The sequence below is a fragment of the Aquarana catesbeiana genome, linkage group LG05 (assembly GCF_042186555.1).
Source record: "Aquarana catesbeiana isolate 2022-GZ linkage group LG05, ASM4218655v1, whole genome shotgun sequence".
NCBI lineage: Eukaryota > Metazoa > Chordata > Amphibia > Anura > Ranidae > Aquarana > Aquarana catesbeiana.
Window position 1 is genome coordinate 492,773,067 of NC_133328.1, and position 23,277 is coordinate 492,796,343.

General features: G+C 42.2%; 1 protein-coding gene across 2 annotated transcripts in view; it reads right to left on the reverse strand.

The window, feature by feature from the left end:
* The window catches only part of B4GALT6 (beta-1,4-galactosyltransferase 6), a 136,259-nt gene that overhangs the window by 21,271 nt on the left and 91,711 nt on the right, over positions 1-23,277 (reverse strand). Inside the window, exons 1-3 of one of the 2 annotated variants that reach the window (XM_073631518.1) lie at positions 22,253-22,354; positions 18,217-18,338; positions 907-1,023 (exon numbers count right to left, since the gene is read on the reverse strand). In XM_073631518.1, coding sequence (XP_073487619.1) covers positions 907-1,023; positions 18,217-18,318 — 219 coding nt within the window. In that variant the 5' untranslated portion in view covers positions 18,319-18,338; positions 22,253-22,354. Of the gene's footprint in view, positions 1-906; positions 1,024-18,216; positions 18,339-22,252; positions 22,355-23,277 lie in introns of those variants that run through there. The other variant, XM_073631517.1, reaches the window with a different exon arrangement.

A 23,277-nucleotide genomic window follows, 5' to 3' on the forward strand; every position in this document is an offset into this window, starting at 1 on the left:
AGAATGGGTAATGGTTACTATCAAGGATCTCCTTTACCATCTGTGTCCCATTGGGAAGATTTCACTTTACTTCCTGTCCCACAGACACAACAGGATGTGAAAGAAAATTTCCTAAACGTGAAGGAAATCCCTTTGTTTACAGCGGTTACTGGAATCAGTGGAAGTTGTTTTAATCTACTTCTGTGAAAATTCAATTTTAAATTTTCCTTCACTTCCAGTCCTTAGAGAGCAAATCTCCCGAATGGGGATACAGACAGTAAAAAAAAGCTCATAAAATAGAAAAAGGCAGCACCCCGATAATGAACCTTGGTTGTTTAATTGAACACTCAACAAGTGACAAAGAAAAAGTGTCAAAGACATGTTCTTCCACCAAAGTTTTGAGGCCTCACAGGACCCCTTTCTCAAGGTGACAGGTGTGGGTTTGGGAGCCCCTGAAATGGGGAAGGAATTTATTTTTTGACAATTTTTCTTTGCTATTTGTTTTGTTGAGTCTTCAGTAAGGCTCATTATGGGGTACTGACTTTTTCAATTTTAAGAACTATAATATGGTATCACCAGTAGCTGTGTACTCCCTGCTAGTCACATTCAGGGTCAGGCGTTGGATGTTTTTTGTCTAACTCACAGGGGTTCTAACCCTCACCACTCTATGCAAAAGTAAAAAGGAATTGAGCTTTAGCTACACTTTCAAAATATAAAAGACATGCTACAATCTAGATTCCTTTATAGAGAATACAGAACACTAGTTAATAATGCAGTACAAATACTAAAACTAGAGCTCAGTGTTTAGAGTGAGGCCAGTTCCTTCACAGTGCATACGAACCTAAGTGTAAACCTTTATAATAGAAGTGTGCTTTCAGAATCTCTGTACAGGAGAAGATCCCGTATAGTACTTTCTATGAAAATTACCTGTTCAATGACATAGAAGGAAAACTCTAAGCGTTGTCTCTGCAGCATGGGTATCAGGTGGCGGAAGAAAATAGGCAGGTGTTCATGACGATTTCGGAATGGAATCAGGATTGCTACCTGCAAAAATGAGAACACACATTTATATGGCAGCTCTCTGGCTCACATTTGATTATCAAATCAAAGAAACGTGTTATGAAGCACATGATGGTCTGTAAAAAATGTAAATTAATAGTCTTCACAGTTGCTGAGCAAGAGGGAACCCATTCTATCACTCAAACACCATTACATATAGCTATAGCATTTTCTATTGATTCAGTTATGGCGTGGCAACATACTCCACATTGCTTTACAGATTACATAGAGCCATATAATCCCATGTACTATCATAGTTACACACCAAGGCTGATGCTGCATAGAGTATGTGGAGTCTTTATAAAGGAAACCTGTAATAAAGGAGATACAGAGGCTCCCATTACTGAGCTCCTTCTGAAACTAGTTAGTTGCTTGGATATCCTAGGTCTCAATATATAGACCTGGACCAATCACATTATATATATATATATATATATATATATATATATATATATATACATACACACACGTGCAAAATGTATTTACCGTGCATATTTTATTCAATGTATTACATACAGGGCTCGATCCCAAGCACCAGGTCGCCATGGCGAATAGCAGTTGCACCCTGGTGCCTTGACTTTTGACAGCCCATTCCCTGATGAGGAATTCAGATTGGCCAATGCCCCAGACATGCAGTTCCTGGCGCAGGGCAGCTGGTTGACATCCTCCCAGAACCGTGGCACGCATCGGGCACATTCTGTGATTGCTGTGTCGTTCAGACACAGCTGATCAAAGATTGAGGTAAAGACCCAATCACAGCAGCCTTTTACCATGTGATCAGCTGCATTCAATCACAGCTTATCACATTGTACACGGACTTGCCTGTTGTCGGCAGTACTCTCTTTACACGCTGTCACAGTTGCGGCAACCAGCAATTCTTTTTTAAATCAATAAGAAATTTTATTGAAAAAAAAAAAAGAACAGTTTGCAAGATCATATGATCATAGGCATAAGTCTTCAACCTTTGGTGCGCATCACTAAATCACTTATTCTCATTACACCCGCATACTATTTAGATCAAACACAAAACTAATCAAACAGTAGATTTCTGTGAAGGAGGGAGATCCCGGGTGGATCACACATTCCAGTGACTATCATATCCCTTCTACAATAGTAAACGATCCATAATTAGATCAGCCGGCGCTAGACCAAGAACCTCCAGCCAAGGCCCCCAAATTTTGTTGAATTTTTTCACACTACCCCTGTGCTGATAAATGTATTTTTCCAGCCTGATAGTAGCTCCCATTTGATTCAGTCATTCTTTCACTGTGGGGGGTTCCGTTGACTTCCAGTGTCTCAGAATTAATTTCTTATGAGTAATCCCGTATTGTTGCCATCTCATGCTATATTGTAATTTCTCCAACTCCAAGTACCTCTTGCTATGCCATATGGTGCTAAACCTGGTGAATCCCAACTTGTTGTAATGCCCTAACTTTGTTCCACACTTTCTGCATCAATTGGTACGTTGGAAATTGCTTGTCTGATTTAGAAAACCATAATGCTTCCAGGCCCTCCGCTACAACCCCCCCCCCCCACCCCCAGTGGCAACCCGGAGAAGGTGTAACATAGGGTCCACCAAGTTCAACACCTGAGTACTATCAGGGCACAGAGCCCTGGCTATGTGCTGTAGCTAGGGGGCCAGATGGTACAACCAAGGGTTTGGTAGCGCTAACCCACCTGCTTCCTTAGTGCGCTGTAACAGTTTCAATAACTCAAAATTGCTTCAATGGAACAACCATAGGGGAGTTGTGGAGTATGTATAAAAGCTGTGGCATCAAGATCATTTTGATCAAATTTATCCGGCCTACCGGTGACAGTTTCAATCTAGACCACACTTTCACCCAATCTCTGCAGCAGTTTAGCAAAGGAGTCAGATTCAAGGCGATATACTCTAGTGGGTTAGGTGTAACCTGTATGCCCAAATATCTAAATTCCGTGGACACAGGGATATCTAGTAGAGTCGGCAACTGTGGGTCAGGTTTCTTATCTAATAGCGTGAGAGACAACTTATTCCAGTTAATCACCAATCCTGAATAGTGGTCAAACTTTCGGACAACCTCCATAGTCTACCCCAGGGACGACGACGTGTCTCCCAAAAGGAGCATGGTGTCATTGGCATAAAGCATTCATTTTTCATGATGCTCTCCGTACTGAAAACTCCTGATGTTAGAATTAGAGCAGACACGGGCTGCCAACGGCTCTATGGCCAGCGCAAACAGTAGAGGGGACAAGGGGCATCCCTGTCTAGTGCCCCTAAATAGACTAAAGTACCGAGATACCTTCCCTGCCTCTCTAATGGCTGCCTTCGGGGAGCTATACAGTAGCTGGACCCAAGCTATAAAAATCCTTTCCGTACCCAAATTTATGCAAGATGGCCCATAGATAAGACCATTCAATACTGTCAAAGGCCTTGTGGGCGTCGAGAGAGAGAGCAACGCCACGCCCTGTCCCCCATATTATCGGATTTAGATTGTAAATTGACAAATAGCCTGCATAAATTTATAGCCGTAGATTTCTGAGGTACCATAAAATATACTAAAAAGTTCAGTGCATCACTATAAATATAAAATGACATAATCTGGCAATATGCCAATAAAATAAAAAGCAAAGTGCTTTTCCATTTTTATTTTAACAATCAAATGTTCTATACACGGTGAAACCTCTGTGTTGAATAATGACTCTCCTGCTGCTATACCTGAGCCAATGAGGAGCGGCTCAGGTAAGTTTTAGGAGGGGGGCTGCTTTTTATCTTCATGCATAGAATACATGAAGATAATAGAAAAAAAACTTTTGACTTTAGAACCGCTTTGAGAGTAGGATCTACAAACATGTGTCTGGTTAGAACACTTAAGCCTTGCACACACGATCGGATTGTTGGCAGACTCTTGTCTGAAGGGCGTGTGCCTGGATTTTGTCTTGCATACTAATGGCACACAATTGTCGGCAAACAAACGCGAACGTAGTGATGTACTACGTGGAATTTCAGCTCGAGTGCACCCTTTGAGCACCTTCTGCTAATGTCGTGTTTGGTGAGCACTGATTCCGAGCATGCATGTTTGTACTTTGGACTTTTGTGTGACGGACTTGTGTACACACGATACGAAAATCTGACAACAGACCTGTGTCCGCCAAAAATTTACTAGCCTGCTAACCAACATTGGCCGAAAGTTGGACAACAATTGTCTGAAGGAGCGTAATAATGGTTGGATTTTAGGCAAACAGTCTGTCATCACACAATTCCCTGCCGAAAATCCGATCGTGTGTACGAGGCTTAAGTATTATTTAAGAGTTGCCAAGCTTATCAGACATTAAAAAAAACACGAACTTGATAAATGTTTATAAAAACTGCCAAATTTACAACTTCTGTTCTCAAACAAGAGCTCTGACAATTCTGTATGCCAACATGGCTCGCTCATTTCTCTGCCTCCAGACTTATTGGAAAATAAAGGAACAGCCTTATTGGCTCATCCCTCTGCGCTCACCTTTTCAGCAAGTTGCTTGTCAGCATAAACCTCTACTTAGCTGAGATCCCAGAAAATATACATGGTTAGAAGGTTGAAAAAAGATAGACACAGGCCTATCTAGCTCAACCAATAGATAAAATAAGTAAATATAACACCTCAATATACAAAATTCTAGATTTACACGTGATTTCAGAGGGAGGCACAAAACCCCTATGAAGCAAACTCCAATTTACTCCATGGGGGGGGGGGGTTCCTTCAGCCGGAAATTTTTTGGATCAACGGTCTTTGGTGTTGTTACCGATAAATGTTATCCAGTTATATTTTGTGCATTTAAAGTGTTACTAAACCCACAACAGTAAAACCAGTCTTTACATGCAGTAAAGCATGCTTGTTATACTCACTGTGGAACCTAAGGGGTTAATCTTCTGCAGTGTGTATAAAGACTGTTTGATCCTGTTCTCTGATCCTCCCTTTCTTGCACTGTCCCCAATCCATCTCTTGATAGAACAGAGCTTCGGGGGCAAGCTGCACATGCTCAGTTTGGTGTGTACTCCTAGAGAGCTTTTTGGTTCTTGGGAGAATGCATGTGATCAGCACAGGGCAAATCAGCACTGTCCAGACAGAGGGTCAGGGGTCCTGCAGCCTCATAGTATAGTGAGAGGACAACTCCTCCTACAAGCTTTAACCAGACACTGATATTAGTCACAAGACTGCTCTAACAGCTGATGAGAAAAGGTATTTAGCCATTTAGTAAAACTATTGCATTTCCATGTTCTGTATACTGTGGGGGACCAGATTTAGTGAATGCAGGGTCCTGGGTTTAGTAACGCTTTAACTGCTTCCCGACCAACCGCCGCAGTTGGTCGGTAAGTCGTAGCTACACGATGGCTCTCAGGGCCAGGATAGCAGGCATGTGCGTGATGACCGCCAGCCACGAGCGATTGTGTGCAGAAGACACAGAACAGAGACAAGTGTGTGTAAAAACACACACTTCCTGTCCTGTTCTGACAGGAGTGACAGATCGTGTGTTCCTATTAGCTAGGAGCCACGACCCGTCACTTCCTGTAGTCAGTCTCCTCCCCCTTCACTCAGAATCACCTCCCAGGGAACACAGTTAACCCCTTGATCACCCCCCCCCCACACTGTCAGTGACATTTTTAGAGTAATCAATGCATTTTTATAGCATTGATCGCTGTATTAATGCCAATGGTCCCAAAAATGTGTCAAAATTGTCCGATGTGTCCGCCATAATGTCGCAGTCACAATAAAAAAAAAAAAAAATCGCAGATCGCCGCCATTACTAGTTAAAAAAAAAAATAGATAAAAATGCTATAAATCTATCCCCTATTTTGTAGACGCGATAACTTTTGCGCAAACCAATCAATATACGCTTTCTTTACCAAAAATATGTAGAAGAATACATATTGGCCTAAACTGAGGGAAAAAAATTTTTTTTTTTTTTATTTTTTTTTTTATATATTTTTGGGGGATATTTATTATAGCAAAAAGTAAAAAATAATGCTTTTTTTTCAAAATTGTCGCTCTTTTTTTGTTTATAGCGCAAAAAATAAAAACCGCAGAGGCGATCAAATACCACCAAAAGAAAGCTCTATTTGTGGGGAAAAAAGGACGTCAATTTTGTTTGGGTACAACATCGCACAACCCCGCAATTGTCAGTTAAACGCAGTGCCGAATCGCAAAAAGTGCTCTGGTCAGGAAGGGGGTAAATTCTTCTGGGGCTGAAGTAGTTAACAATGCATCCAACTCTTTCAATCTACTGAGCTGGTCAGAACTAGTTCTTGAGGGAGTCTATTCCACATTTTCACAGCTCTTACTACGAAGAAGCCTTTTCTATGGGTGAAGGTTAAATGTCTTTTCGTGCAGACGTAAAGACTACCTCCTTGTCCTCTGTAAACCATGAATGTCCCATAAGGTTTCAGCCACAGAGTAAAAGATAAAACCATAAAGAAAGCTCTTAATAGGAGTCTGAGGCTCCTCAAACATGGCGGTTCCAGAATACAACTTATACATAGAATGCAGGCTATGTCTGCAGAGAATCACGAGCAACTCTGGTATGTAGTTACATTAAGCTGAATTATTTAAATGCTTCCTTGACAACCAAATTCCTTTTCATTGCACAAGTAACAAAGTTGATTTTCTTTTGATGTCTGTGTGTACAAGACCTAAACAAAAGCTCCACAGCCTAGACATAGTATATAGCAGCCTAACCAGTAATCACGTAAAATCCTTGACCCCTCTGGCATTAGTGACAAAGTAAATGCTACTACTGGTTTAATAATGAGCGCACACCATTTCAGGCATGGGCCTTACGAATGGAGACTCATCACTCTTCCATGCACACACCAGCTCTGCACATAACTAATCGGAATGCAGAATTAGATGCATGACAGGGGGGTGGATGGTGGAAACCAGATACACTTGCTAAAGTAAGCCTGCCAGTTACAGTAAAGGGACAGGAGGTAATGCCAGGAAGCTTATTGATCTCACTGCTTATAAAATGATAAATTAAAAATCACATAATTCAAAGGGCACAGAGGTAAAGGTTGAGATTAACAATCAAACATGAATAAAATCCAGAGCCAACGTGACAGTTCTGAAATAAATCACATGTACACTATAAACGCCAGGCAACATCAGGCAAAACCAATCGTTTTCCCAGCGGTGTGTTTAGAGTTAGATCCGATTGGTCACTATGACACATACAGTATATTACCAAAAGTATTGGGACACCTGCCTTTACACGCAGATGAGCTTTAATTACATCCCAGTTTTAGTCCGTAGGGTTCAATATTGAGTTGGCCCACTCTTTGTAGCTATGTAGAAGTGCATTTGTGAGGTCAGACACTGATGTGGACGAGAAGGCCTGGCTCCCAGTCTCCTCTTTAATTCATCCCAAAGGTGTTTTATCGGGTTGAGATCAGGACTTTGTGCAGGCCAGTCAAGTTCCTCCACCCCAAACTCGCTCATCCATGTCTCTATGGTCCTTGCTTTGTGCACTGGTGCGCAGTCACGTTGGAACAGGAAGGGGCCATCCCCAAACTGTTCCCACAAAGTTGGGAGCATGAAATTGTCCAAAATGTCTTGGCATGCTGATGCCTTAATGCCCCGTACACACGAGCGGAAATTCCGCCAGCAAAAGTCCGATGAGAGCTTTTGGTCAGAAAATGCGACCGTGTGTATGCTCCATCAGACTTTTGCTGGTGGAATTCCAGCCAGCAAAAGATTGAGGGCACGTTCTCAATTTTTCGGTCGGAAAAAGTTCCGATCTGAAATTCCGATTGTCTCTACGCACGCTCGGAAACAATTTGACGCATGCTCGGAAGCATTGAACTTCATTTTCTCGGCTCGTCGTAGTGTTGTACGTCACTGCCTTCTTGATAGTCGAAAGTACAGCGGAACTTTTGTCTGATCATGTGTATGCAAGCCAAGCTTGAGCGGAATTCCGTCGGAAAAGATTTTTCCGATGGAAATTTTACTCGTGTGTACGTGCCATTAAGGGTTCCCTTCACTGGGACTAAGGGGCCAAGCCCAACCTCTGAAAAGCAACCCCACACCATAACCCCCCCTCCACCAAATTATTTGGACCAGTGCACAAAGCAAAGTCCATAAAGACATGGATGAGCGAGTTTGGGGTGGAGGAACTTAACTGTCCTGCACAGAGCCCTGACCTCAACCCAATAGAACACCTTTGCGATGAATTAGAGCGGAGACTGCAAGCCAGGCCTTCTCACCCACATCAGTGGCTGATCTCACAAATCTTCCCAGAAGAGTTGAAGCTGTTATAGCTGCAAAGGGTGGGCCAATTTAATATTGAACCCTACGGGCTAAGACTAGCATGCCATCACAGTTCATGTGCGTGTAAATGTAGGTGTCCCAATACTTTTGGCAATATAGTGTATTTCTGCCTCTTCTATCTTCCACATTTGTAGAATAAAAAGGATAATGTGGATACCTCATCCAAACTTTCTGGAATAAAAGCCACAAAACAGACAAAATTTCAAACACCGTTCTGTATTTAATGTAATCAATTTTATGGCCAAGACATCAGCATAGGTTGGACTTGATGGACTTGTGTCTTTTTTTCCACCTCACCTACCATGTAACTATCAATCCAGATTAAGGCAGAGAGGATTACATAATTATGCTTTAAATTTCTCTGTAATCTTCCCAGAATCATTTCATTTGACAGATCAATGTGAAATTGAGCAAATACAATTTGCTTCAATAAAAATACTGCTCAGGTCCTTATTGCAATTAAAGAATAAGGGCTTCAAAGGAAGATTTGCTTTATTAACGTAGCTTAAGGAACATCTGGGGCTTCACCCATCTGACAGACAAAAGATATTACAGAAGATCGACTTCCACTTGAACTGTATGATTAACACACTTCTGTTGAGTTTATATTATAAAGGCAAGGGCACATTTACAATATATGTAACCATGAATGCATAAAATGTTTAATGACAAATGCAAGTTACTAAGCGTCAAGGAAAGAATTTATTATGTGCATAAAGAAATTTAAAGGAAGAGTATAGCCAAAGCTTTTTCTGGCTGTACTTCCACAGATCACAGGAGTACAGTTTGTTCTGTGACCTGTTTTCAGCCGAAAGGGGGCTAAAGCCTGCTGTCAGCCGACGTCACTCAGGCAGTCCATGCTCTGAAAACAACCCAAAACTATGGTTGGGATCCACTCAGGTGCTTGGACCGGCAGCTGCGATTCGCTGAGAGCCTAAGCCTGCTGCTCCCGCCCCTTCCACAGCCTGGCGCTCCAGTGAGCACTGGAGGGGCAGACCAGAGAATGGGAGACTGAAAGTCACCAGCTTTCTGCAGCCTGAAGACCGAGACCTGAGCGATCAGCAGTGTTTGAACGCTCAGTTCTCAGGCTTACAGCCTGCAGGGTATATATGCTGCATCCACCTAGGTGAGTATACATATTGTTTTTTGTGAAACCCATGCTTCTCTTTTAAAGCATAAACCCCCCCCCCGAGAAGAGGCAGTTGACCCCCATGACCTCAGAGAAGATGGTGGTACTGGACCCTGTGTGGCAACTGAGATGCAGATCACAGCAGTAAAACACGGGATTCACTGGGCAGGTGGGTATTAGAAGTCGGTAAAAATCTGAACGCGAGGGGCACAGAGGGTGTGACATAACTTTTTAATTGAACCGCATCAATATCATATGTAGAAGATTGGGCTTGTGTATATGTATGGCTGACATGCTTGTTATGTTCTGTGTTTTATGTTATTCTGAAATTATATTATTAAAATGATAAACTTACTTCTAGCCAATTAGTGCTGTATACTTGAGATTGGTTATAACTATGATAGAGGGTAGGAGAGAACTCAGCAGACACCCAAGGCACTTTCCTTTTCTCTTGGGAAGATAGCAATCCTGGCCAATTGTGTTTTCCTCCAGGAAAGGTCAGTCGGGGGTGGTATGGGAAGTCTCTAGAGACCCTATAAGGCCTAAATAGACAAAGATCTTCTTATTATTGTAAGCATCTCAAAGCCCATAGAAATGTAAACAGTCCAGTCTAAAGCTGGGTTCTATCTGTGTGTAGCCCTCTTTGTTCAACAGAAGCTGAACGTTAGATTGGCTTCTGTTGAATGCTCCTGCTGGAAAACTACCATCTGTAAGCTGCTGCAGCACTGATCAATATATTCTGACGGACGGGAGTCCTTGCTGTCAGAATACAATAGCGCAGTGGTGGAGATTCTGTGTATTTTTTTTTTCATTCACTCCGCTGGTTGAACAAAAAAAACTCACAGCGTGTACCCAGCTTAAAAGCAGAGTTCCACCCAAAAGTGGAACTTCCACTCGACTGATTCCTCCCCCCCTCCGGTGCCACAGGTATCCTGTTCCCACTTCCGGGAGCCTCAACGTCACGGTTGGGGGCTCCCTCCTCCTTCCCCTGCCCCGGGCCAGTAGGAGAGAGGAGCAGTGAAGCCAAAGGCCATTTCTTCCAGGTTATGCATAAAACACACGCTTGATGTCACCTGCAGTTCTGACCACACACAATGATAGGTGTAGCGATCGCTTTTGCTGCCAGTCAACTGATCTGACTTCTGCAGCCAACATGCAGGTGGCAATGCGCTTGTGCCCGGCCAGGGCACCCCCTGCTGCCCCCCGACCTGGCGATAATTCCTTCTCCCCATCTTCTATGATGCTTGCACTGTCAGGCGATCTTATGCCCCAGTAGAAGGACGATGGTCCGAAACATGTCGGGTTGCTAATGCCTATAGATGCCCTGCTATCACGCGATTTTATTTGATTTTGTTTTATTCTCTTCGTGATCACGTTTTATATATTATAGTGCATTGTCCAGCACTTTTTGTAGCTTTTCAATAAAAGCTTTTCCCAACGGATTCATGCCCTATGTGGAGAATTTTTTATTCGTGTCTCCTTTTATTGGGACTTTGTTGAGCTTTAACTAGTTCTCCTGGCATACTCCTTCCATCGGAGGAAGACATCCGGATTGATCGAGAACCCCCATACTATCGAATGGTGATGATCATCTTAGATGCGACTTCACATCGGGACCTCTTCAGCCAGATATCCTCGGGATCGTTGGATCCCCCAAGCCTGTAAGACACTCCACCGTATGGTGACTGTGTCCACCCTTTCCGGTAAGGATATTCATTTCTACTACTTGTTGTCTTTATTTGAAACCTAGAAGATCCATACGCAAGCTGTCCCCTCATACAGAATCGGTTCCAGCCCTCACCCTGTATGGAGTTTTGGCACCATTTATACCTATGAATCCCCTTGTAGTTATGAACTGATACACTGTTAACTATATTTATGGACTTTTTCCTTATTTATTTATAAGTCAGAGGTTTACCTTTGACACACATAACCTAAGAGATATTGGTTATGCTTCTAGCATTTTGTCAGTCACATGTTGAAAACGTAATTGCACATTTTAGCGCTGCATGTGTCCCATTTATATTCATTTGTACACTGTCTACCACACTGTTACATGCTGGCGGCTATCACTTATGCATTTTTGTAATAGCGCAATTATTGAATAATTTTATTGATCAGAGGATTAAGCCTTCGCCCTCTCAAGGACTGGACGTGCCTCTCCGCCCTCCTCCCCCACCCTCTCATAGACTGATCTATAGGGAAAGATTTACTAAAACTGGTGCACACCGAATCTGGTGCAGCTGTGCATAGCGACCAATCAGCTTCTAACTTCCTTCTCCGCCCTCTCAAGCAAAAAAGAAATAAATAAATTCCTGAAGACTGAAGAGCAGGGAGTAGAAAAGGAAATAAATAAATAAATAATAAAAAGGTATGTAGAGATGTAAAAAAAAGATTTTTTTTACTGTCCATTAGTGTTATAGTTGGCGGAAAGGATTCCAACAGCAACTTTAAAAATAGAAGATCCGCTTTAAGACTGGGTTCACACCGCAGCACGGAGCGGCTCACAGCAGGGGTCCGGTGCGTCCCCATTCACAGTTTCAGGTCAGATTTCAGCCTGAATTTTTGGCTGAACTCGGACCTGAAATGGACCAGAAGATGCACAGGACCCCTGTGCAAGTCACACCGGAGCCACCCCGGAGATGTGTAATCCGGCTCCATAGAGCGCCAGTCACAATCTACTGACAATGCGAATTGGATGCGGGGAAACCTGCATCCAATTCACATAAGTGTGAACCCAGCCTCAGTGGTGAGCACTTCTGCCTGGCAGCACTGTGGTCAATAGTTCAAATCCCAGCCACAGCACTACCTGTCTGGAATTCACAATTTCACTGTGTCGGTTTCCTCCGGGTACTCCGGTTTCCTCCCACATTCCTAAGACACGCTGGCAGGCTAATTGTCTCATTTCTAAATTGGCCCTAAAATGTGTATGTATGAATGCGAGTTAGGGACCTTAGATTGTAAGCTCCTTGACGGTAAGGACTGATGTGAATGTACAATGTATACAGTATGTAAACCGCTATGCAATTTGACAAATACCTGTCATAAATAAAAGTCCACTGGTAATCAAACAAATCAAACTTAACATCAGTCCATGTCTATAAAAAATGAATAAATAAATATGGATACTAAGCAAGCACTTCCCCTTACAAATTCAATGACTTCCTTTTTTCTTTAAGAGATGCAAACATCTATGACCTTGTAAGAAAGGGTCATTGGGCAAGTACATACTGAAATAAACCCCTGTGTAAAATGATATTCTAGACTTGAGTCACTTCACAAACCCGCAACAGGAGGGAGAAATGAAGAATCAATGTTATATTCAAAGGCGTTAGATTTCTGGGGTCAAAATAGCCCCCACACTGTCCCAGTGTTTGAACAATCCCTGGGGTCCAACCAACCAGGTAATACAGGAAATAGACTGCATGCACCCTTGTACATTGTGGATCATGGGTTCTTATATAAATTCATTTTGCAGATAGTTTCCTCAGTCCATGGTGTGTTTCCATTAAACATTAAATCTGTCAATTATCTGTTTTTAAAATGTTTGAAGACAAAAAAATAAAATAAAATAAAAATAAAATAAAATAAAAAACACGTTCAGTTATATATATATGTATATATATATATATATATATATATATATATATATATATATTTTATTATGTACGGGGTGAGACGCACTAAACAACCCAGTTGTGCCAGCAGAAACGAAGAGTAGGGATTGCAGCACAAATGCTAGTACATTTTCGGCGGACAGCGGTTTGACGTCAGATTTACGTATGGTCAGTACACAAATCCATCACACAAAAGTCAAAAGTACAAACACGCATGCTCAGAATCAATTCCAACCAAACATGAAATTAGCAGAAGGGGCCCAAAGGGTGGCGCTCAAGAGCTGAAATTCCTTGTAATACGTCACTACGTTCGTGTTTGTGGCACGACAATTGTGTACATTTAGTATGCAAGACAAGATTGTGGCACACGCCCTTTTGACAAAATTCGCAAGACGCTCGGTTGGCCAACAATCGTACCGTGTGTATAAGGTTTTAGTTCGTAGGGTACAATATTGATTTTGCCCACCCTTTGCAGCTATAACAGCTTCAACTCTTCTAGGAAGGCTGTCCACAAGGTAGGAGTGTGTCTATGGGAATGTTTGACCATTCTTCCAGAGGAGAATTTGTGAGGTCAGACACTGATGTTGGAGGAGAAGGCTGCAGTCTCCGCTCAAATTCATCCCAAAGGTGTTCTATCGGGTTAAGGTCAGGACTCTGTGCAGGCCAGTCAAGTTCTTCCACCTAAAATTGCTCATCCATGTCTTTATGGACCTCACTTTGTGCACGGGTCCAAATCATTTGATGGAGAAGGGAATTATGGCATGGGGTTGTTTTTCAGGCGTTGGGCTTGGCCCCTTAGTTCCAGTGAAGGGAACTTTTAAGGAGTCAGCATACCAGGACATTATGGACAATTTCATGCTCCCAACTTTGTGGGAACAGTTTGGGGATGGTCCCTTCCTGTTCCAACATGACTCTTCCCAGAAGAGTTATAGCTGCAAAGGTTGGGCCAATTCAATATTGAACCCTACGGACTAAGACTGGGATGCCATTAAAGTTCATGTGTAAAGGCAGGCGTCCCAATATTTTTGACAGTATAGTATATATTTATAATTTATTTTATAGATTTTATTTTACATTTTTTTACTTCTAGCTGAGCACGTGTTTACATGATGGAAAAAAGTTTTTTATTATTTGTGCACTGGGGCCAGCATAAAAATCCTACATTGCCTGCTATTCATGGGCTCATCCTGATTGGATCTGAGTTCTGGCTCAATTTCTGAATTTGTAAATATAAATCTATTACCCATGAATGCATTTTACTAGTGAAAAGCATGTGGAAAATTCCCATGGACATTTCCTGTAAGCGCTAAGCTTTAGTAAGCATTTACTAGGTGTGTCCTAGATACAGATTCTAAGCTGCCCCCACGGTTACTCACACAAACACACGCAAGAAGAAGCTAGTGTAATAAGGAAAGCATTTATCCTGAAACCTTTGATCATCTAAAAAGTAACTTATAAAAGAATGTCCTCTGATGCATTTCCTTAATGTACCCAGTAAAACTGACTTAAACAAAAAAATGATATCGGATTCTGTTTACAGTAACTGTCCCATACAGCCCTTTGCCAGTACAGTAAACCATTTCACAACCCTGGAAAAATCTGTTACAGGAATGCCGATATTGGCAGACCCATAAAGAGAAGTGGGCCAGATGGGTGAGCAATGATCTCTGCCAAAATCCTACCAATAACTATGAATTTGGAGCATGAAAATGACTTCTAATACCCTTACATACATAACAGTTTACAGTCTTGTAAAGAAAAAAAAAAATGCAGAGAAACAAACTAAGAAAAGGCTTGCAGACAGTTTCCGAGCCACTATAAAATGCTGGGTGCAATAATCCAGCCCAACACAGTCAGCATCCATCTTTATTTGGAAAACCATAACTCATATCTGCCTTGGATATTAAAATTGTGCAAACAAATATGGACTTTGGTTTCTGTGGAATGTTTTTTGGCTGGTTGACAATTCCATTGGCATTAGCAGAAAGATAACATGCACGATAGTGGTACTACTTGTTGAAGGGGAACTCCACTCTCTCAAGCAACATTGACTATTTTTAATCCTTATGCTGCTAGAATTAGTAAATAGGAAAAATATAGCATATCTACTTGTTTTAAACTTTTTACATTTCTTCGGCTACATCCTGGTTTCCAGGCCTAGGCAAATGATGTCATACATCCCAGGAGTCTCCAGGAGGGGAAAAGAGGTTTTCTCAGCTAACTACAACCTCCTGCCTGCATGCCTGAGCGAAGGGCGGATGGATTCCAGGAAGTACATGAATCATCTGCCCTTACCCCAGAAATGCTAAGGGGTGTTTTTCAAAGTGATTTCTCGGCATAATAAAGCATGGATGGATGGGGGAGTTTGCTTTGAAGATTAAAAAAAGAATTAAATAGGGTTTTTGGTTTGTAGTGCTCAGATACAGTGTAGTTCCACTTTACTGATATATTAAAAGTGGTTGTAAACTCCAAAAAACAAACAAACCTGCAAGACAAAGGCATAATGAGCTAGTATGCATCGCATACTAGCTCATTATGAAATACCTTAGATTGAAGCTGTTGCAGCGGTCCCTGCACACTGCTGTGACCGGCGTCCTGTCTCCCGGAGTTATTTCCGGGTTTGCGGGCTCCGGCTGATTGGCCGGAGCCGCGATGACATCACACCGGTGAATGCGTGCGGGAGCCGCTGGTCACAGCACGGCTACTGAAGAAACGGCAGGAGCAGCATGTGCCGATGACGTCGGCACATGCGGATATAGTGAATATCTCCTAAACTGTGTAAGTTTAACAGATATTCACGGTACCTACAGGTAAGCCTTACCTGTAGGTAGAAGTGGTGTTTACAACCTTTTTAATGGAGAAAAAAAAAAAAAAAGTCCTGATGCTTCTTCAGCAGTGCCGAGTGAGACTCCTGTATAACAAAAGTTTCATAGGAAAACCCTGAAAAGGAATTCCCAACTATATCTTAGCGGACTTCCGGTCATTTTTGTGTTTATTAGAAGTCAGCTGCTACAAAAAGTGTAGCTGCTGACTATTAATAAACACACACTCACCTGTCCCACGGTTAAGAAATGCGGCCGCCCGAACCCTCAGTTCTCTCCCTCTCCTCTTCCCGGCATTAAAAGTGTGGGCACCCGGCCGTGACAGCTTGGGGCCTCACAGCCAGCTGCGTCTCCTTAATGGCCAGGAAATCTTCTGGGACCTGTGAGATGTCCCAGAAGATTGCAAGGAGGGAGGGGGAGAGGAAGACTTCCACTCGAGTCGCCAAGGCAGCCCGAGCAGAAGTGGGAGCAGGTACCTGTCAAAACTAGTTACCTGCTCCCCACATCCCAAAAAAAAAAAAAAAAAGAGGACATGCCAAATGTGGCATAGAAGGGGGTGAAGAGTGCTTGAAGCAGAACTTCCTCTTTAATATTTGTGGACAGGAAACATGACAGCAAAAAGATCTGGCAGCTATCTGCAACACTATCAGTTCTTTCAAGTGTGGCCGGGAATGCTTCATGCCTCCCACACCCAGCCAGCATCACAAGCTCTCCATTAAAGTGAACCTGTATTTAGTCCATTTTCCCTCATTGTACATACTTGCCTTCTATTTGCCTGCCATGCAAGGGTTGTCTAGTTGGAGCTAACACAGGCCTCAGGACGTTCCAACCACCCGTACATAACACTCAGGCCTGAAGACTGGCTGCTCAGCCATCTAGCACTGCATTGTAGTAGGGGAGAAAGTCACAAGCTGCCCCATTAATAGAAGCACTAAGTATTTCATTTCACTCTGCCCATGAATTGGGCCGCACACAGACACAGTAGGTGAAAACGATGTATGAAGTACAAGTGAACTTTATATACTGAAGAGCAGAAGCCAGCTGCACAACTTAGCCCAAAGCAAAATAAAACAGTAAGTGCTCATTTACTCCTGTGTGCTGCCGCAACACACCTTAATGTCATATACACATTGTTGTGTTTGTGTCATTAATATTCAATGGAATCCTAATGTACTAAGGGTAAGCACACTGCAACACACAATAATGCTCTGCCATGCAAATGGTGCATGCCCTTTTTTGTCAATTGTTCGTTTTAGGCTCCATTCACACTTCTGCGACTTGTCATGCAACCTTGGACATCAAAGTCGCATGACAGGTCATTTCCCATGTTTTCCAATGATAACCATTCATATACGTGCAACCTAAAGTTGCAGCAACTTCAAAGTAGTTCATGCACCATTTGGTCTGACTTTCATGCAACTTGAGAGCCATAGACTTCAATGTTAACCCTCAAAAGTTGCATTAAAGCCGTACCTGAATGTTATACAATGCAACAGTTGTCTATTATCACTGGTCAAAGCCAAATTTGTATCCAAATTGTACCCATCCAAAGTTGTGTCAAAGTTGCACTAAAGTTGCAGCCACACAAGTGTGAATGGAGCCTTAATGGGTTGCTTTGACACAATGCACAATAGCAAGCAACATAACACGCATGTGTTCTCACAATGCACTAAAACAGAAAGGTGCAAATGGGCACTAAGAGCTGCGGTGCTGAGAGATAAGGAAATCTCAATATCCAATGGGTCCACCGAGAACTGCAGCATCATTTTTGGGTGAAACATATCTTTTAAGGGGAAGTAGAGTGATTCTTCAGTAGCTAAAATATTGCCTAGTCTTTAAAGTGATAATAAAAGGCATTTGTTTTATTTTTTTTTTTTAAATAACATGTTATACTTATCTGCTCTGTGCAATGGTTTTGCACATAGCAGCCCTTATCTGGCACTTCTTGGGTCCCCCACCAGCGTTTCTGGCCCCCCTCTTCTCCGAGCGTCCCTAAAGCAGAACAGGGTGCGGCCCCCTCACTCCCGCTCCATCCTCTGTGAGCTGTGATTGACAGCAATGGAAGCCAATGGCTCTCGCTGCTGTCTCTTAGCCAATCAGGAGACAGAGACCCAAGGAGAGCAGCTAATCTCATGCACATCGCTGGATCTGGCAGGTACTGGGGGGGCTGTGTGGGGAGCTGTATACTGAAGGTTTTGACCTTCACACATGGAATGCATGAAGGTAAAAAAACTTTCAGCTTTTAGAACCACTTCCAGTACAGAATAGCACTGATAGAATTGTTCTGCCTGGTCCAACATATGAAGTATATGATTTAATGATCCTCTGACCTTCCACCGAGGAGTGCAGTCTGTGGGCTTCCAGTGTCCTCCAGGTCCAATACCCATATCAGCAAACATCTGATAAACTTCTTCTAATGAGATCTCACTCATGTTAATATCAGTAGGCCCACCTGCATCAAAAAAACATTTCTAATTAAAAGTCCGCATTTTGCTATGTTGCAAGTTTAAATAGAAACAACTGAAAAAGCTCAGTTAAATAAACAAGTGAAAAAAATAGTTGTCTTATAGTTTGATGCTCATGAACAGATAAGAGAAGATTACCAGTCATACACAGGAATTGTTACAGAAATAGGACTAAAAGAGGAAACTTTTATACAAACCTGTTTCAGTTAACCTTTCAGAATACATTAAAACCTTGGTTTGAGAGTAACTTGGTTTGAGAGCGTTTTGCAAGACAAGCAAAATTTTTAAATAAATTTTGACTTTATACACAAGCGATGTCTTGATATACAAGTAGCACCATATCACAACTGAGTATAAAAGAGAAGAGAGGCGCCGCTAAGTGTAGCAATATGGTTACATTTAATGAAGGTACAACATTTAGCAACTTACATGGTTGATGATTAAAACAGTCACATCTAAGTATGCAGGCATCCGGGGTAAAGCTGTCCACATAGATCATCCTCCACACCACCATTGACATCATCTCTTCCACGCTGCGCTCCACGCCACGCTTTCAGATCGCTCTACTGCAGGGTAGTCTTCCCATCACGATTGCAGACTGACAGTGGTGAGAGCCGGCGGTGTGGGGGGATGGTCTATGTGGACAGCTTTACCCTGGATGCCTGCATACTTAGATGTGCCTCTTATTTAATCATCAACCATGTGAGTTGCTAAATGTTGTACCTTCATTAAATGTAACCATATTGCTACACTTAGAGGCGCCTCTCTTCTCTTTTATACTCTGTAGCTCCTGATGGATTTTGCCTCTAATCCCCTTGTGAAGGCTTCCATTTGTGGATGGACATTTTATGGTTACACACCCTATCACATTGCTATAATCTTTTTTATGTGAACTATAAACTGCCATGTCCTTCATTCAAAAAGATCTGTGAAAGAATGAACTACAAGTCCCATCTTCCACCGAGGCAGACAGCTTGTAGTTCTCAATGGACTACGGGTGAACTGATCAGTGCGCTCGTAGTCTATTCACACTTCAGCTTTCGGACGGAAAGCCCATACGGAGGTGTGTGGCTGGAACTTTCTGTAAAGATTGACAGGAAATATTGTTCCAATAATACATATGGTTGAACTTGTTGGACTTTAGTCTTTTCTCTTTCATCTTGCTTACGATTACTCAGAAAAAACGACCACAGCGGACCCCGTTAACCAGTTACTATAACTATAACAAATGTAAAACATCAGTTCCTCACAAAATGAATCTTTCAGTTTTCAGTGGACAGTCGGCTGAACTATAAAAAGTCTGAAATGGTGAGTATTGACCACAGTAGTCAGGATCTCCTCTCCCTGCTCCAAGGCCAAGGGTGTCACTTTCCTGCATATGGAACCCAACCTTCACCTCGGTTCTTTGTTTATTCCTTATTATTATGGAGATTGATTCAATGGAGCCTGGCACTATCATTTGGTTCTGTAATGACTGCAATTATTACCAGGTACTGATTAAAGTTCAACGTACAAAGCATGCCAGTCAGTAAAAAGTTAAGAAATTAATGGAACATGAGTAAAATGGAAATAATTTATAATGCCCAAACTAGATAAATCAGAAAACAAAAACCTTTCTGGACTATCCCTGGAAAAAAAAGTGGGACAGCTGGCAAGTATAATACCGGATGATTAGCCACAACAGAACGCACACCAGACACCAGTCTTTTCTTTGCAAAGCTTGTATTCTGACCCGTCTATAGAGAAGGCACATCGGTTTATTTTCATTTTGAACGGTTATAGAACCTGAGGCCAAAGCTTGCATGCTCACAACTTGTCTTGCCGCCGGTGCCACCAAGCTTTATGGAGGGGAACCACAGATATAAGCGGGTGGCTGAATGTGAAACCACATCCTCAAACATGTTCTGCTGTATGCTGCAAATTACCAGCACGTGGATAGTAACACATGATCTGCTGGGGGTGAAATGTGTGTAAAACTAATACAGGCTGAAAATGCAAAAAACATCTTGTAAACTAAAAATCATATGCTAATAGCTTGACTGATGCAAGATAAAAAGTATGGCAATATATTGAGATTAACCAGCGCAAACCATATAGAACTAACAATAAGCAGCTATGGTACTGAGGGTCAAATTTATCAAATCCCTAAAAATATGTTGTAAAAAAGCAGTACAGCTCATAAAATTAAAATCTACTATAAAACAATAAGGAACAGTCCATTTTCTATTGTTCAAGACAAAGATTTCCGGCAAATAATCCAGTGTGACATCCAAAAAAGATGAGTGACTGTAGTGAAAAGACCTCCACCATCGGTAAAACAAGCCGCTTACATCAGCAGATGGACCCCTGAGTGTATCAGTTAGGTCTAAAACAGCAGTTTCCTCAAGGGGATAATAGCAGGAACAGATGCACTGGTCGAGCACCGATATCTTGTAAATTGCACTCGCTCTCTCAATGTCAGCTTTGGACTCTATGCTCCATGTTCCGTGTACGCTTCCGTGTACGTGACACGCTACTCGTGTCACTGGATTATTTGCCGGAAATCTTTGTCTTGAACAACAGAAAATGGACTGTTCCTTATTGTTTTATAGTAGATTTTAATTTTATGCGCTGTACTGCTTTTTTACAAGATAAAAAGTATGCATTATCAAATCACATGCACCTACAGAAGAATTCCAGGAAACATTTTATTTTTTATCTAAATCTGCAGTGTGAAAAAAGTCCCTACAGGCATATATAAAATTTTATGAATGACTGACCTTTCTTTATTACAGTATTTACACTTTCATTCACGTAGGGAAGTTTAGATCTCACTATACTTTCGGTGCTGTGGCTTAATGTAAATATTCAGCTGCAGCGTGTCCCTCCCACGTTTTAGTGCACCAGGAAGGACAGGTGCAGCATTCAGCCTCGCTGCAGGAAGCCTGCCAAAGTGTGTCTACGGCACTAAACTGGCTCAGTGTGCAATGGGCCTTTGGTCCAATTCACACAACCAGCCCTGGCATGGTAAAAAACAGGCGTACAGGTGGTTAAGTCATGGTTTTACCATCTCCTGACAGCCTGCCTAAAAGATAGCATGCAGATGCTCAGGGTTGTACAGATGCCATGGCCATGTGCTTTGCATCCATGGCAAAAATGATACCCCTGGTCATGTTTGGCGGGCAGTACCACTATTAAACGTAATTCATTCAGGTGAACTGGGCCAAGAAACAGTGCATTATTTATATACAAAACCCCCATTTGGTTGCCGGGGGTCATTCATAAGGTGGCGGTATCGCCTCCTGGATGACTGGCAGCCACTGCTTTGTCAGCAAGGGCTGCTCTTGTGTGAGTAAAAGCTTAAAGTGACATCTCAAGACTTTTTTGAAACTCAGCAGCCGGAGTTAAAAATGTAGCTCTCCTGCTTAGTGTGGTTAGTTTTTAATAGGAAAACAGAAGGACTGGCAGGAACACCAGGTGTTTCACATAAAGGAAGCAATACAAAGAGAACAAGATGAAATAGCGATGGTATTGCGCTGTGAAAGAAGGGGGTGTGGGAGGGGCTAAAATAGGACGTGATGGTGGAAACTGCAGTGGTATGTGGTAAAGCAACCAAGTGTACATACATGGAATCAAAATAGTGTCACATAATGATACCTGGTGTAGTAGAGTAATACAAAAGAAAAAATAATAATTATATAGCAAACATGTGTATCATGGAACTACATGATCATTGATATAAAAAGACCAAGAAATAATGTCAAAGTATATAAAAAATTGCAAAATGACAGAAGAAATATCAGAAAAAAATGTATAAAAAACAGTCCATATACGGTGAATGTAAAACAATCCCACCACCAAAGAGCGTACGTGTACCAAAAAATCTTCAGTGATAGCACCTCTGTGTCTGCAAGCAGCTCACCTTAGTGCTGTAAGGTGTACAGCATAGGCTGGTCACAGGTAGGCTGATGGATGCAAAGGTGAAGGGATATCCCAAATGTAGCTTAGACGGTCTCAGTGGTAGATGTTCATAAAATATAAAAAAAGTGCATAGAAAATATATATAGCGTAACTCCGCAATGAACAACGTGGGACAGGGATGGATCGTGAAGCAATGTACTCACTTTTTAAAAATGAGCATAGGCACCAATCCACGAACGCTGAGTTCGTATGCCCTTGTTGACAAGTCTTCAGTCGGTTCCTGCTCCCCGGTGCTGGCAGTCACGGAGAGCACAAACAGCGTTCAGGGCCGCACTAAGAAGCCACGACAAAGTATACACCCCAAAGGGAACCCTTTGGGATAGGTTCCCTTTAGGGTGTATACTTTGTCGTGGCTTCTTAGTGTGGGGGAAGTGTTGGGGTAACAAACGCTTTAAGTCCAACAAGGTGCATGACACCCTCTGGGATTAGCTCTATTATTTACATCTTACAAGTTTATGGCTATGTCAAGGATACACTCCAGTCTGTGAGAGGAGAGAAGCACACAGAGCAGCTATCCCCAGCCCTCCCTTCTGCTGCTCATTCATAGAATCCTTTGTATTTTGTGAATGTGTTCACATAATACAAAGGCTTCTGTGATTGGGCAGGAGGAGGGGAGGACAGCGATTCTGCTGTTGAAAATGCCAAAACCAGAAAGTACAGCATTGGCTCCTCTATAAACCAGCCAGATGTATATAATAGAGCTAAGCCCAGGAAGTGTCATACACCTTGTTGAATTTCCCTCATAGCATGCCTTCACTTTATAAAAGGAGCTATATTCCTGGAGTTTAGCTTTAAAAATAAATACACATGCTTCAGAAACGTATACAAAGCAGATAAACTGCCTGCTATTTAACTTCTATTAGATATGTAAAATGTCACAGTTTTCCTAGAATATATGTGTACTTATTTGTTTAGCTGGCCATGGATGCTTCGTACAGCACCACTTTGTAAATAAGTCCTTCTCCA